Source organism: Fundulus heteroclitus, chromosome 11 (assembly GCF_011125445.2).
Source record: "Fundulus heteroclitus isolate FHET01 chromosome 11, MU-UCD_Fhet_4.1, whole genome shotgun sequence".
Lineage (NCBI taxonomy): Eukaryota > Metazoa > Chordata > Actinopteri > Cyprinodontiformes > Fundulidae > Fundulus > Fundulus heteroclitus.
The window spans coordinates 33,688,870-33,705,884 of NC_046371.1; the positions used below are offsets into that span (position 1 = coordinate 33,688,870).

Below are 17,015 nucleotides of genomic sequence, written 5' to 3' on the forward strand. Positions count from 1 at the left end.
TCTGTTAGTCCCTTAAATCAAAATTCTTATAAGTGATCCACGTCAAATGTGTGAAAGTCCGTCTGAGATAGTCCTAGACAGTTTACCAGTAAGAGGCACCTGCTCATGATCATTTGTGACAACAGCTGAATCTGGATTAGAACATTTAAGAATAAAGCTATAATAACAGTAATATCATCATCTATGTATTATTAATGATGTTGTTCAGACTGCATAAACCTATGCTGTAGATTCAACCCTTTTCTTAATGTAATTATCTTTTAGGCATACTTTTTTATTAGAACTAATACCATGCTGACACAGGATTAACTCTAAATAAGACACTCTGCACACAGAGAAAATAGGTTTTAATTAAAGAGATTTGCCATTCAGAGGTTTGCTGATGCTGCTAATTAACTGTCATACTGTTTCATTCCTTCCTGAAAATAATGAGGCTTCTTCCTTGTAAATTCGCTGAGAAATGAAAAGTGTTTCCTCACACATGTCTTTGTGTACTTGAATGGGCACAGCTGTCTTAAATGCGAAGCTCTTTAAAGACAGCAAGCTGGCTCCTCTGACTAAAAACACCTTATTTCATCTATGTTTGATTGCGGGTCATTTTGTGTGATCACGCCTTCAGTCGGGGGCCCAGTTTGTTAAAACAAAATCGCCTCGGAAACATCCCGAATGATCGGTTTCAGTTCTGACACAGGTTAAGTGTGGCTGGAGTGTCCAGTACAGTAAATTCTTTGTGTGATGACATCCCTGGTATGCAGGGTTGGGTTACCTGTTGTGTTTCCACAGCAAAGCCCGCACCCTTGACACAATCTACGCGACATGATCGCGTTGGTTTTGTGTTACGTGTAAATAACTGCAGGGTTTTCTCCCTAGTAAGAATCAAATCACTAGTTTCCTATCGATGTGACCCAACATTATTAACGGCTTGATCTCTTGTCGTGTTGGAGTGAAGAATTTCAACTCTGACTCAAGATCTTCAGGAGTCCCTCCGACACACGCTACACAGAAACCAGCAGTCATAGAAGGTGGTTTAAGGATGACACATGCAGGGCACAAAGGCGAAGGAGAGCAAGCGCACATTGAAGATCCATGGTGTATTTATAGAAGCCGAGTGTTTGCGCTGACACCTCAGCACACACCCCGTCCACAGCGGACGGGTCAAACCGACACTCGGCAGTGTTTTTTTTTGCCGCTGACTGGCCACTCCTTGGCTGCAGACATGTACAGACTTGCAGAAAGGATATGTTTCTCCTGCTCCTGTAATTCAGTCTCTGGCAGCTGATGGACTTGCAAATTCATCAAACTGGAGTTTCTCACTTAGACAGCTGTGAGGGCCACAGGCCCTTCAGACAAGTGTGGGAAACGCCCAAATAACTGACCGATTTGGGGCAGCAAATCCAAAAATGATAGAATTTATCCCAACATGATTGCAGTAGAACACGGCCTCAGTGACAATTAATCATCTGTTTTTGTTATTTCCCACATTTTGCCTCTGTTCTGGCAGCATAAAGGTGCACACTGCTTTATTTCTATATTTAAAGCACAAAAGCAGGGATACCTTGTGTTATCTGCTAAATCTCTGAGGAAGTGAATATTTGAGGCTGCCTAACATCCTGCAGAATCATTTTCAGGTAACACCTTTACTCGTGAGAGAAGAAGCTGTGCTGTATTTTTAAGAATAAAAGTATTGCTGGCATCCCACAGCCGGATGCGGAGGTGCTCACAGGTGCTCTCCGGGTGGGGTGTCGTCCTGCACTTTATAGGGAAATCTCTCCTCACGGCGTCAAGGAATATCAATTAGACACACACACACGTCTCTGCATCTCTTCCTGATGCAGTGGCACTGAATCACAGAGTGACTCACACGAGAGCTATTGTTGAGGCTGGCCAATCAAAGCGAGGGCTGGACGTCTCCGTGTGTGTGGAACGGAAAGCTGCGATGTGTGTGTTCAGGCGGGGTGTTCTGTTGGCACAGCTTGCTTAATTGTTTTGGTTTTCCTGGTTGTATTTACTTCCCAAACCCGTGAAGACGAGGCATAATTAGATGCTGATTAAAAATCGACCCTTTAATTTAGGAAGCACTGTAGGCCCTGAATCTTATCCCATCTACAGGTTCATAGGGGGCCACACATAATGATGGATGATAAATGATGATTAGTAATTATAATTATGGATGATATATCCTATTCTAATTGACTTCTTGTAGCGTCTTTTAGCTGCTTCTGCATATCAGTATGAGATTAACTACATACATAATGTCCTCATTCTTCTGTCTTGTCTCTCCCAGAGCTGACAAGTGTACTACAAGACAATTAAGCTACGACTAATGGTGCTATAAGTGCAAAGTAATGCTATACCTGAATACCTGACTGCAGTGTACCTGACGATTGTCTCTGGCTTCAGACTTCTCGAACTTCCTGCGTCCTCTCCCTGGAATGTCCTCACACCGAGGTTAATTGGCCCGCATGGAGGCCGTGAGAAAAATGCGCAGCATCTCGTTTGGAATTTGAAGAACATTAGAATAGGTTGGGCACTCCTGCTCAAGGTAAATGTGAAACTGGAAAAGAAAACCAAAAAAATAAAAACCCTGTGTTTCTTTGTCAGGATATCTGCTCTTGCAGCTAGCCTGCAGACCGCTGCTTACCAAACAAGCCACTCATAACTTACCAACTGCAGCTTTAAAATAGAGATTCCTTAAAAAGAGTGATATGTAGAGCTCCTTCGTTTCTACACCACAAATGTCCGTGTTTCTTGTGACCACAAATGTTGCTAATTTGTTTTCTTTTGGTGTAAATGAAGGAAAGGTGACTGGGAGCTGACCGGAGGTGCATGGCATGAAGTCAGAGATGAGCTGACACTTTTTTTTGGCATCCTATTAAAACAATTTAAACGATGTGGCAAATTTCTCTGGTGATTTTTGAGACCACAAGTTTTTAACACCTAAGGTATACCTTTATACTGCTAACTGACCCTATCTTAGTCACAAATATCCAGCCAAGGGAGGGGGAGTTGAGCACTTATCACTAACAGATAGTAAAATCAAAAACCAGTCCTACAGAAGCTTTAAATTTTTAAACCATGAAACAAAATTGTCCTGAAAGTTTTGCACGACTGTCAGATGTTATAGTGAATCCTCTTTAAATTTACCACCTGATCACCTACAGGATTATTTCACCCCATAATTCACGTCCCAACACTCTTTCGAGTCACAGTTGAGGAATTTTCAATTCGTCACGACCAGTAAACAACGGCTTTTATGAGGCAGGGATATGTGTTTATCAGGCTAATAGCGAGACTGACGTTACATAAGCTTAAGGATAATAGCAGGATGTGAGGCCGAACTGATACCGTAGGACTTGTTTGCGTTGCAGCGTACGGTAGAGTCAGTTTACTCAGAGGTCGATGCCGTCATTGTCGCTGGTCTTGACTATCACGGCAGTATCACAGAAAAACATCCTAACTAAAACTCAGTCCATGGATCTGAGACTACAGGCAGGCAGGATTATATTCTGCCAATACATTTTGAAATAAATGAATCAGCCTTGTTTATGCTAACTCAAGAAACTGCACCTTTATGTGATACAGAAATCTCAATGTCCTCTTTGTTTCACTGTTGCGATAATACACAACCATGCATGCTGCGATGATCAAAAATAATTATATAATAATATCTCTTAACAAACTAGAACATAAAACCATTTCTTTATGAAGAACACTGCAGCTGTCTTACTGTAATCCAGGTATCGGCCCTTAACTGTTGCAGTGTTCCTGCTCTGCATTGGTGACATTTTTGTTTTGCGTTTATAAGATTAGGATCATGACTGGTTTGTCGGGGATTGTATTTTGAAGTGCAATTTTGATCACAGGAGGATGTATTTGTTGTCATTTACTGCTGAAATTATAAAGGAACCTTATAAAGGAACCGCGGGACGATGACAGTTGACAGAGGAATGTATCATTTAAAACCAGCCAGGTACCTTTTTCCATAAAATGCATGCTCTCTTCTAAAGACTTTAAATGAACATTTCAGATTTTATTAGGCTCTGATGAAAGGCTTATATATCTAAATAAGATCATAAAACTAATTTTAATAATGTATTTTTTTGTCAAATGATTTTAATACCTGACAAAGATAACAGGCGTGAATACAAAATGCCAATTTCATTTACTGATTTTTAAAAAAAATGTTATTAATTTTTTTTTATCACAGGGGAAAAATCTATTAAACCACACTGGCCTAATGTGTAAAAGTAATCTCCCTCCTTGTTAAATCAGGAATTAACTGTGATCACCCACATGTATTTTGGAGAGATGAGTCGCGTTTTACCAGCCATGCCTGAGCCTGACTACTACCTGACCTGTAAACTTGTCTGACAGCATGAAGTAGGCAAAAAGATCTCAAACAAGCAGCACATCTTCCCTCTACCTAAACACCTTCAAGAACACATGAGGAAAACAAGACATTGACATCTATCGGTCTGGAAAGGATTGCAAAGCCATTTCTAATATTTGGTGTGAATTATTTATCACCCCGTTTATTTGGTACAAATCCATATCAGTTGTCGCTGGAAGCTAAAGCAAACATCCCATCCAACATAGTCCTATAGACTGATGCCAAAAGATTTAAGTATCTTTTTAAGATTCATTAGCTAAGAAAGTTATTTTAAAGTATGACAGATGTAATCGTTTAGGCCGCTTTAGGTCTGAGGCCCCCTGTGTTGACTGACAGGAGACAAGTAATACTGTTTTCTACAGAGTCTGTATTATGAAAGGACATTTCCTGGTGGTAGACAAACTCCTCCAAGGTCTATGAGTGACAGTAATGTGTATCTTGTCCTAGTGAGAACATGTGTTTTGGATCGCTGAGACAGCTCCATGTAGGAAAACCTAAAACTGTGGACTTGAGGAAAAAGAAGAGCGTTGGTGTCTTTTTGTGATTTGCCACCCACATATTAACCATGCTTGCATTTTCATTCAGAGCACATGATTCATTGTCACTCTGAGCAAAGACTCATCTCAAAGGCTTTGGAATGAGATCAATGACGGCAACCTCAATAGTGATCAACCTTTGGGTTGGGTTCATGCAGCAGGAATCCGAGGAGAGATAGCGCTCTTCAGAAACAGTCATGCTTTGGAAGGGTGTGTTTACTTCATTTCAATTTTGACATCCCAACAAAACCTATGAATTCTCATGACACATAGTGAAAACTTCTGCTGGTAAATCAAGGGTGACATTTTTTTCATTGTCACTTGAGTTCAAGTCTTTTCTTTAGAAAAGAACCTTGTGGTGGTTGTAACTCTACTTTCATACCATCACCACAAATTGGTATTTTAGATATTTGTTTTGTCTTGGGTTTGGCATCCTGGTACCAAGTGGCCTTATTTCTTTCCCATTAGGTCTGTTCTTCTTTATAAAGAAAGATGGTCATGACTAGCTTGTCAAAGCCTGACTTCATTAGTGTGAGCTGACATTGTTAAGAGGTGATAATGGGGCTCAGAAGGATGCCAGAACTAATCAACAAATTACAGGAAATAAGACACAAACACACACACACACACACACACACACACACACACACACACACACACACACACACACACACACACACACACACACACACACACACACTCCTAGAGACGGACGTGGATGGTGAGATTTGTCATCATTCACGTCCGTCTCTGGGAGTGACTTCCAATAGGCCACTTAGCAAAATTCAGAATCTGTATTTGTTTCTACTTGTTAAACAATGATATTAGGCAGCTCTGTAAAACCCACGTGGACCAGCTGGTGGTGGATGATTGTGGTCCTCACCCACATCTTATCTCCAGTGTTCACTACAGAATGTGTGTGTGTGTGTGTGTGTGTGTGTGTGTGTGTGTGTGTGTGTGTGTGTGTGTTGAACTGGTAAAGATCATCTTTGACCATCATAGTCATTTAGCAGTGCACTGCAGAAGCCGCTTACTGTGTTTTGATTAAGGTTCACGATGGAACCTGAAAAATGGTTCGGGAGAGCACATAAAACCTATTGTTCTTTTATATATTGGTCATTTGGTGGTAGTTGGTCAATTTTCCCTTTAAGGTTTGGCAGGTCAGATGCTGAAATAAATTTTTTTCCTGTTCAATCAAATCTTTCTAAAGATATTTTGGTATAAAGTTTTTTATTTATTTATTTTTTTTTTTACAATAAAAAAATCTGAAAAGGTTTAGTGTAAATAGGTTGAATCTCGTGATTCCTTCCTTTCCTGTTTCCTGACTTAAACTACTCTCACAATCAAATAATAAGCTATATATATGTATATTTTTAGGAAACTAAAATGCGGTGTATGTTGACATACATCGCAGTATGTATACTGTGGTTTCAAATATAGTCCATTATATACATGGTATTAAAAAGGTTCAGAGTATAATCACAGTGTTCTAAATCTAAAAAATATAAACATAACATTCACTGTGTGCTTGATGCTGCATCTTTTTGTAGACTTAAAGAAAAGCATAAGACAGAATTTGTACAAAAATAAGTTTTTCAACATATTTTTTAGGAGAAATTATGACGCCACATAACTTTTTATGCCCTCAAGTGTGTGAATACTATTAGAATTATAATGATGTGCTGTAAATATACAGAATCACGTGTTACACAGGGTTGCCTGTTTAATGGTATTCCATTTAAATACCTGTAACTATCTTATGTAAAAAAGATTTTATTACATTAAGTAACTCTTCTTCTAAAAATAGATTTTCAAACGGACATCTATCTCTTTTTGTGTGCATTACACCAGAATATGACATGTTGAAAACTACAGCTTCTATAATCTGATTATTGTCCCTTATCCTGTGGGTTGGCCTCAGCAGCTGTGGGACTGAGATGCCTCTATCTTATGTAACAAACTCCCCCTCCTCATCTCGCTCTCTCGTCTGCGCTCCTCCTCTGTATGTTTGTGCTGATGATGTGACAAAACACTCCATCCTGCTTCACCAGTTTACCTCACTGTGGTCAAGGGCAACGTTTCTGCCCTTTCTCTCCTCTGCGTACACAAAAAAACACGAAACCCCGCTTTATAGGGGATTAAAATGTCATGTCTGTTTGGATCTTCCTCGTGCATGTTGCCTGAAAGCCTCAACAGCAGGGCGTAGTTGTCCAGTAGCCAGTGGGGAAATTAGAGGAGCATGTTTTAAAGCACTTGTGTTCATTTTACTGAGAGGTTCACTTGCTCGAAATTAAGACAGGAATTATTTATGGTGCTCAGCCACAGAGGTCCTGTTCATCCACAGTGCCTCTGTGGGATGCATTGCTTTAAACGGCTGTGGATCTGTGGGTTTAATTCCAGCTGTGCATTAAAACATGACATGACCCCCCCCCCCCCCCCCCCCTCCCCCCAGCCTTTATTCAGCTTGATGACACTTGCAGCCTAATTCTGTCACTTTTTTCACTCTCTGACTCTTCGAGGGGCTGCTGTAGGAGGCTGCGTTCCCAAATGAAGCCCTCGCAGCTCTGGAACACTTCATGTTTATCTCCAGTCTGTCTTCATAAATCTAATCACCCACAAATGGTCTTATCAGTGCTCTGCATTTAATGCTCCTATGCTGCGGCACTTGTAATAAGTGTAGGTGAAGTATAATATGATCCCTGCTGGAGGTGTCCTCTGGCAGTCCTTCTCAAGTGTCTCTGGCACACCGCTGTCTCACAGCTGATCCAAACTGGACAGGTCCTGATTTAATAAGTCGAACAGGGAGCCGAGAGAGTGTGCTCAACTCAGCTGGGCTCTTTCAAAGCAAAGTGCAACGAAGCAACAAAGCAACAATGCACACAAGGTATAAGCCAGTATGAGATTATCAGGGTATAATAACCTTGAGTAGAAATACCACAAATTCACAGCAACAGAGACAAAGGTTTGACATCCTCAATTCACTTTTACTTAAAATTACAAATCACAGAGAGTTACAATTACAATAATGCTATCTATGGCATTTTTCTGAATATTTTGATGCATTACCTTGAGCAAAATTATAGAAGAAACTCCAATCCAAATTTAGAACTAGCGTTAAGGTATTCATTGCACAGAAAACTCTATTTTTGTGTGTTTTTTCTCTTTATAAAGTTAATATTAGCTGTTACCTTAAAAAGAGTAATGGATGGTGTCGTCCTTTAATAAGCCTGTCTGTATTAGTTGCGACCAGAATACTCTCAAAATGCCAAATATATCTTCCTTGTAAGCCAGGGAAATGTGTAATGGCCTTCTTAGGCAGCAGTGCACAGCAACAGGTGTGTTAGTCTATGCTCCATACAGCCACAGAAATCTCTCGCTCAGGAGCTTTAAATTTTTTCAAATACTGGTATATGTTCAAACTGGTAATTGGCCCATGCCTTTTGCAGACCAACAAATCTGCCAATAGTAAATAATAGATGCCGTTTCCAGTCGTTTTCCGTTTATATACTGTTACCAAAGTAATGTTTCCTCTCCTTCCCTCCACAGTCTTCATATGCAGCTTCATGGTGGCTGCTCCCATCTTCGGTTACCTGGGCGACCGCTTCAACAGAAAGGTCATCCTGAGCTGTGGCATTTTCTTCTGGTCTATTGTGACCTTGTCCAGCTCGTTCATCAGCAAAGAGGTACGGCATAGCTCCTGCTCTCAAGGAAACTGCCGGACAATGGCAGCTGGAGATCACCGGCATTGCTCTATTTGACTTCTTCCCTCGACAGTTATGAGCTAATTAGCCCGTGATCTGGATATGCTCGATGCTAAGGCAAGCAAAATGAAATGACACGCTCGTTAAATCAGACAGCAGCTTTGCCTTTGAAGACATTCTTTATGTCTGCACACTCCCCTCACTTTTTTACTCTCTCTATCTCCCTGGCTGCCAGCCAATCAACTAATGAAGGACCACCTCTCACAGTTGTCTCAATTACAATCCTTTAGAAGATAAGACTGTGTCGTTTCATTGCCTATAAACGTGTATTTAGATTTGATATCTCTAAAAGCCGCTTTGTCCTTTGGGGTGCTGGGTGCATTGAACATTATTCTAGGCCATTTCGTGTGGGGGAAGGTGAACACCTCTAAGGGCAGGCACCACATTACAGTGAAAGCCTCTGTTTATAGACATGCAAATGTTGGGTGGTCTGGTTAGGTAGGCCTGATGGACATCCCCGATAAAACTGCAGGAGAAACTGACACTTGAACATGTTGAAATGGGCATGTGCCATTAAAGGCAGAGTAAGTTACATTTATGCAGCACACAAAACGTCTGCAAAGCAGCATTATGGAGTCCTACAACGTTGTGTCTCTGGTGAGTAATCCGGTTCCCCGCCATAGCTCTTCAGAGCTGTGGACAAAAGTGACAGCTCAGAGAGGTTGATGGTCTCGGGGGGGTATAGTTTGATGGAAATCCTCTTCAGACTCATCCGCTTGGAGCTAAAATTGCAGACTCATCCTTGGGAAGTAGAATAAGAAATAAGCCCCAGCTGTTTAAGTCAAGGGTCTCTTCCCCTCTGACAAATGCCAGAAAGGATGTGGGCGGTGGACGTGCTACCGATTGTGCCAGTCAAAAAGGACAAGTCCCTCTTACGTAACAGCACCAAGCCACTGTCGCCATGAGAGATGAAAGATATGTCATGTAATGAAATGTTAACAACCACTTATAACTGATTCCTATCATTACGCATTTAGGACACTGCGGGCCATTTTCTATTTGAATTTGTAGCAGATTTGGAATCTGGATCTTATGTAACAGAAATCCATGAAAGGCAGACAATTTCTGCATGAATGCAATGGATTACTATTAAAATGATCCCTTTTCTGTAGTGTGAAACACACTGATGACTGTCTGCGGCATAATGCTCCTGACTGTTATGTATGCAGCAAAACAACCTACACCTCTTCAATTTACTCTGTATTCAATTACATGTTATTCTTTGTCTTTCCTCTGTAGAAACCACAACTTATTTCATTCACTCATATCCCAAAAACATGATATGAAATGTGAGAATGAGAATTCCTGCACAGCACACAGGCACAACATATTCTCTAATTTCTCTTTAGTCGAGCTAACAGCATTTTCCTCCCTAAGATTTTGTACATAGTTGAATACCCTACAGTTTAATTGCTAAAATCTGCCATGAGACTTGTTGTAATTCAAAGTATTTATTATTTTTTCCCTTAACAGTCATGTTTATTATACAAATGTGCAAATTAAAAACGGTCCAGGAGAAGTCAATAAGAAGGCTGTAATGGATGAGGGTGATGCAAGTTAGTAGAGGTGCAATGAAATTTAAGTGACGTAACCAGCAGTAAATCAGGATAGGTAGAAGCAGTTCAGAGAAGGATGCAGAGGGACACAAAGGTACAGTACATGAGTACAACTTTCAATTGAAAATAACAGAAAACATGTTTTTTCATAAAATTTAAGAACCTATGTTGTGACCGGTGAGACAAAATACAAGGGTCATTTCTGTTAAGAAAACATATAGAATACTATATACATCAGGTAATTGATTTTTAATAATTACAGCCAGTTACATACTTCACCCATGACCTTTGAAAAATCATTGCTCGGCAATCCAGATCCATACTTATTGAAGTTAGCATTAGTGCCAAGTAACCGCTTCAGTTAAAAGAATGAGAAGAAACAGGATGAAACATGAATCTGAATAAAACATTTTTGGGCAAGCAATAGATTTGACCTTTTTATTTAAGCCTCTTTAGCTTGTAAGTAGTCCAATTACTCAATCAATTAAGTCAGGTCGTCTTAAAGGGGTATTAAAACAAAATATATAATAATAATAATAATAATAATAATAATAATAATAATAATAATAATAATAATAATAATAATAATAATAATAATAATAATAATAATAACTGTATTTATAAACCACTTTCATTTAAAGTGCTGAATAGTAGGTGATGAAAATAGTAAAACAAGAAATAAAACAATATAATTTAAAAACAGGTAAAAGCAGGTAAAAACATAAAAACTAAAAGAAACACCAATATTAAAACAATATACTTTAGGCATCAAATTAGGCTGCATAAGATAAGTACTTCACACAGCCTTGCAAATATGGTTTCAAAAAGAGTATCCTGGTAAAATAAAGATTAAATAATAATAATATCTTTATTTTTACATCAAAATAACAAAGAACTCTTGTAGCCTATCTACTAAACCTTCTCACAGTAGCACATATTTGCTTTTATTTTGTAGTAGTATAAAGATTATATTAAAATGGATATTAGTTGTGTAAATCTGCTTTTTCTAAACTGGTTTTACCCCATTGTAGTCTTCAATAGACAAGCTAAATTCTTTGGTGTTTTCTTGTTGTCACTACTGGAAGTACTTTGCTGTTAACAGCTCTACTTGGATTTTTGGTTAAAAAAAAAATTAATATAGACCAAGTATGAGTCATTTATTTGTGTAAGGGTTGTATTAGGTAAAATAAATTCTAGTGATAAACCAGTTGCTTTTCTGCTGGACCTCTGTCAGAATATTAGCAAGTAGCTAATATTACCATTTAGTCGATAACAAGCTAGCCTGAGACTGAAAGTAGATTTCAAATAGTTACTTAAAACAGCTTTTGTAGTCTTCAAGGCCACTTTCACAATTTCTAAGCTAAATGTTTGGATTGGCATTGGTACTTGGACCATTTTGGTCTTTGAAACACTGCTGTTTTGACACACATAAAACATCTGCTATTATCATTTCCCTAAACACTGAAGCACAAAGGAAAGACAATACAGAGTGTGGACACCTTATCGTCTCAATTGATTAAAGAACTCTAGTGACTGTAAACCAGTAGACATTCGGCAAACATTTGCACAATAAGAATTCTCAAATTAGCATTTCATGTTAGCATTTAGTTTATTAGAACTTAGCTAAGTTTAAGCTTATAAAAAATAGGCTACCTGTAAACGGTTTTTAATTCCCCCACCCCCTCCCCCCACACACCTAAACTTCGCCTTCATCTCTTTGTAGTCAAACCACAGATCACCACAAATACAAAGCCAAATACTTGTGGTGTTTTCTTGCCATCACGTTGACTTCTTTGCTGTCTGCTGCACCACTAGCATTTTTGGTCCAAACCCCGATGATATAGTCTGGCTGCAACCACACAAAGACGCAGCCACCATGATTCTACTAAACAATGGACCGCTAAAGGATGAAAATAGACAGTGAATGAATCTTTTGAAGTGGGGAGACAAAGATGTAGCCACCGCAGTTAGACCTCAGTGGGTTATTGCTTATAATCACAGTAGTTGAAACGAAGCATTACAAAACTAAATGGTAAAAAATCAACCCTGGGAACCTGTGCACATTTATCATTGAAAACAACTTGGTGAACTACAGCAGCAGAGGGTTGTAGAGGGGAATCGTTTGAGCGTGATTTTACAACGGGGTGTGTATGGTGTAGTCTCCAGAGAATGTTTGTAGTCTCCTTGTGAGTGACCTCATGACACCGTGCCCCGGCCTTCAACCGGCACAAAGCCTGAGGTGTCAGCTGGGAGCTTAGGTCAGCCCTGAGGTCACGATCTGAGCTTCTTTTTCCGTTGCCACCTTTAGCCCTTTTTACAGAGTGATCCCCTAGTCATCTACCACCTATCCCACCCAGTGTCTGTATGTGTCTGAGGAGGACATGCAATATCCATTGCACTGAATTTGGAAGGTAGGGAAAGTTAATCCGACAGAATTCACAGGACACGAGGCACTACAGTAACAGTGTCAAAAACTGACTTCCCCTTCAGGTTTTGTCTTTGATGTAAAAGACAGATATCTGCTTTGTGGCCAATGTGTGAGGCTTGCGTCACTTCACTGTGTGGGGGGGACTAGATTTCTTCGCAGCTTCACAGGCAGACATCGAAGCCTATATCCTGTGAATCGTGGTTGCTATGGAAACAGCTGACAATCCAGCTGCCTACACAGGTGCCTCTGAATAAAAAAGCCTTTAAAAATGTTCACCTTTTCATTTTTCACTTTGTGACATCTGATAGAAGATAATGAGTCATAATTAGCCAATGAGTCAAACTGCATTGTATCAGGCATGTCTTTTGTCGAGGCAATACTTATACTATACATTCACTAAAACATGTTTGCATTTTTTCAAATACGATGTTCAATTAAGCTGATCAAAAGTGATTTTAAAAGTTTTAAATTGAACAAATATTGGTGTGCTTTCAGTTGCCTTCATTGTTGAGTCTATACATTCATTTTTGCTGTTATCTATCTCAGAAATGTCCTGTCTATGACTAATCTATCCCTGTTGATATATATAAATTAGTGGATTTAGTGTTATAATTATAACACTGATTTCTAAACAAAAGGTTTTTTCTCTATACAGAATTTGTATAAGATGAAAGTTTTGGGAAGAAAAAGACTCCTTAAATGCGATGAAAAACGTGTTTTGTTTGACATTGTGTTCTAGGACAGATGCTGTGCTCTACAGAGCCTATTGATTATTTTTTCTTTCTGCACCTTTTCTGTTTTCTCTGCAGTACTACTGGCTATTTGTGCTCTCCAGAGGACTGGTGGGTATCGGTGAGTCCAGCTACACCTCCATCTCTCCCACCATCATAGGAGACCTGTACACAAACAACAGCCGCACCATGATGCTCTCCATCTTCTACCTGGCCATCCCCCTGGGAAGGTAAGAGGCAGGCAGGTCTGGCTGAGATACATGTACATCTCAATGAATTAGAATATTAAATTGTTTCAATTAAATGTTAGTTAAATTAAATTGATTTAATTTGTTTCATTAATGCAACTCAACAAGTGAAACTCATCATTACACACAGAGTAATAGCTGTTATTTCTGTTGGTGTTGACGAGCAAGACTTACACCCTGGGAAAACTCAAAACTCAGTTTCTTGAAGAAAAAAAGATTATTCCAGGACACCAACAAAAATGGATGTTCTTTATACATCCGTATGTGGTGGCCCTCAAAGCTATCACCCCCTAAAACCTATTCTTCTCTCAATATTCCGTTAAGATTCTTGGATAAAGAACTCAACCTTTTGTTGACATTTCAAATCATCGAGATGCACCTACAGTATCATTTGTACTGGGATCTAGATGTTGTAAAAACAAAGAGACAAAAAAACAACACTGTAACTTCTGGGCTGGCATTTGTAATCATCTCATCATTTATTGAACTCACTTTCAGGACAAAAAAAATCTAATCCTGACTGTGCTGTCCTCCAAAAGGGTGGGCTTTGGGGGAAGCTATTTTCTCAGATGTGGTGTGAAGGTGTGGAAGTGTGGCCTATTATCAAGCACAAACCAGGAGCCTTTTCAGTTCAGAAAAACATGTCCATGGGGAGAAACCAAATGAACCCAAATGATAAAAGGTGCATGTTGTGCTGGATCACGGGAATCAGTTAATGCTAACGGAGCTCAACAACATGAGCCCCAGCTGCAAATGAGGCTGTTTACCTTCCTCTGCATGCATAGTCACTTACAAGGAAGGATGGAGGTGGGAAGGATTTGCTGCAGTCTCTCTAACATCATGATATATTCTGAAATTATATAACATGTCACTTTATGTTATTTCCGGTTAGAATGCAGAGGTGAGCTGTTACATAACCAATTTGCTCCATCACAAATATCGGTTCTTAATTTCATATACGAGAGAATTAGACAGAAAAGACAACTGGCCTCCGAGTGGTCACGTTGTCACTGTCTGAAACAGTTTCTGGTCACTGCAAACTGCCCAGCAACACTAACAATCGAAGGCTAGAGGTTTGGCTTCTGAAATCAGCCATCAAACCTCCCATCCAGTCTCCTACTTGTTTGTTTTTACTAATAGTGTTCGGGCCATTTCCAGGAAATAACCTAAGGAATTAGATCAGATTTAAAGGAAATTGTGTTTACTGCCGTTTTCCTTGTTTTTCTTTGGAACTTGGCTTCTCTCGCATATTTGTGTGCCAAGGTGCTGATTTATGGGAGTGTGTGTTTTTTAAGGCCTTAGTTTTACTGATGATGTTGAGCTTTTCAAGCATGCACTCTGAATGGATTCTGATAAGACACTCACTGGAAATATGGCACGCTGTTGGGATAAAGTTTATAATACACTGTTGATTTTGGAGGACTAACCATCGAAGCACAAGCATAAACAGTTTCTCTATTTTGCTGTGAGTTTGTACAAAGCCAGTGAAGGATGATCAGCAGCTATTCTTGATAAGAATGCAGTGCTAAGGTCTTGGCTGTGTTTAAACACTAATCTGTTGTCTTGTTATTGCAGTAATACACAGCAAACCCTGTTCAGAGACGCTGCACTAGCAGTGGAATAAGATTAAAGAATTCACTTGAATCAAGCAGACAGATTTTTTTGTAAAATAAGTTAAACCGCATACTATTGGAAAACTGCAGTGAAGTTGCATCTTCGAGGTCAACGGGTTTCCATGTTAGATGCCATGTAGTGCCAGCAGGCTTTTTTTGGATGCGTGCCGGGGGAAGAAATCCATCCAAGTATGCAATAAAACAAACAAACAAAACACATAGTGTTGGATCAACTCCATTGGGAATTAAACAGATGAGATTAGGAGTGAGAGTATTTTCAACAGACCCTCTACAATCCAAGTGAAGGACAGATGTAAGGGACAGGCCCCTCAATAAGGAATGGCAACAAATGTGTCCTAGTCTGTCATATAGACAAAAGTAAAGGCTGCTTGTGGCCAGAAATCCTTGTTAATGTTCAATTCTGTAGTGCAGAGGCAGTGTTGCACCTGCAGTTTCTGAATGCGTGCCCTGATCGCAGAGCTGCAAATAGACTAGTAAGTCCACTGACTACCCCTGCTTTGATCACTCACACATCATATCCTACAGCTTTAGTCAGACAACTGACAGGAAGAGAGCAGCGTATGCATATGTTTAAGTGGTGGTACTGACAGACTCAGGTCAACTCATTGCTCTTTGTATGTTAATTGCAATAAGTGGAGGGGATTTTTTGGTTGCTAATGTGCAATGTTTTTTTTTCCCTCGGTAGTGGCTTGGGGTACATTCTGGGCTCTGGTGCCAAGGAGGCTGCTGAGGACTGGCACTGTGCATTAAGGGTAAGTTTATTGTTATCCTTGTTATAGCCAGCAGTCCTGTAAAAAAATAAAAAATGCATGGCCATGAATACAGATGAAGAGTCCCTGATTGGCTGTGGGGCTTGTTATGGATCTGGGGTCAGCGGGGACAGAAGCACTCGGGCGATATGTCTGGATCCACGGCCATCCTGGCTGTGCCTTTGCAGAGAACTGACACAACAGAAAGTTAGAGGCTGAACAACTGTCACAATCATCAGTGATAGTGCACCCTCCTGCAGAAACACTTCCAAACATTTTACCATCAAATATGTTTAGCATTTTCAAATGTGTTTAAACCAAATAATTTTCTGTTTAGTTATTACCATAACAGTCGGACATAATGTAATGATGTTTTCACAAAACACATAACCAACATTTGTCCTTTTTATTTTGCCTTTCTCGTCACTGGATGAGCGATTACTATCTATGGATTACTATCTTTGGATTACTATTTATATTTAATTATATCAGTGAGATGTATTTTTTTGTGTGTGTAAGCTTAAACTTCCAGAGTATATTTAGATCAATCAATATTGATCTAAAGCAAAATAGGACCATGTCATCTAGATTGGTGGCTAAGCCTATCCAAGAGTTAAGCCAGTATCGGGTCCAACGACATCTAAACTGATCGGGCCCATCTCAAAAAGATAACTCCTATAAAGCACAAGTAGTTAAATAAGACATAATAAAATGTACTGGATCAGTTCCCCAACCTTCTGTGGTGAGCAACAGTTTATTTGAAAGTGATGTTTTGTCAGTTCAGCCTCCCATTTGTTACATCATCCCTGGTTCCAGAATGCCTCAAATGTGGAAAATCTCGAAATTAAAAGGTGATAACTTATTGCATAAACAAAATGAATACTAGTGGTAAGTTAGTAGCATACATCACTGTCATAGCTTTTTTTTTATATCTATCCTTTTTCTGGGTTTTTTGTAGCACTAGTGGCTAGTTTTTTAGGAA

General features: G+C 39.5%; 1 protein-coding gene across 2 annotated transcripts in view; it reads left to right on the forward strand.

Moving 5' to 3' along the window:
* The window catches only part of spns2 (spinster homolog 2 (Drosophila)), a 74,462-nt gene that overhangs the window by 33,753 nt on the left and 23,694 nt on the right, over nt 1–17,015 (forward strand). For both annotated transcript variants that reach the window (XM_012865233.3, XM_012865232.3), the window contains exons 3-5: nt 8,473–8,609; nt 13,481–13,632; nt 15,970–16,036. In XM_012865233.3, the coding sequence (XP_012720687.1) occupies nt 8,473–8,609; nt 13,481–13,632; nt 15,970–16,036 (356 nt within the window). The remainder of the gene's footprint in view (nt 1–8,472; nt 8,610–13,480; nt 13,633–15,969; nt 16,037–17,015) is intronic.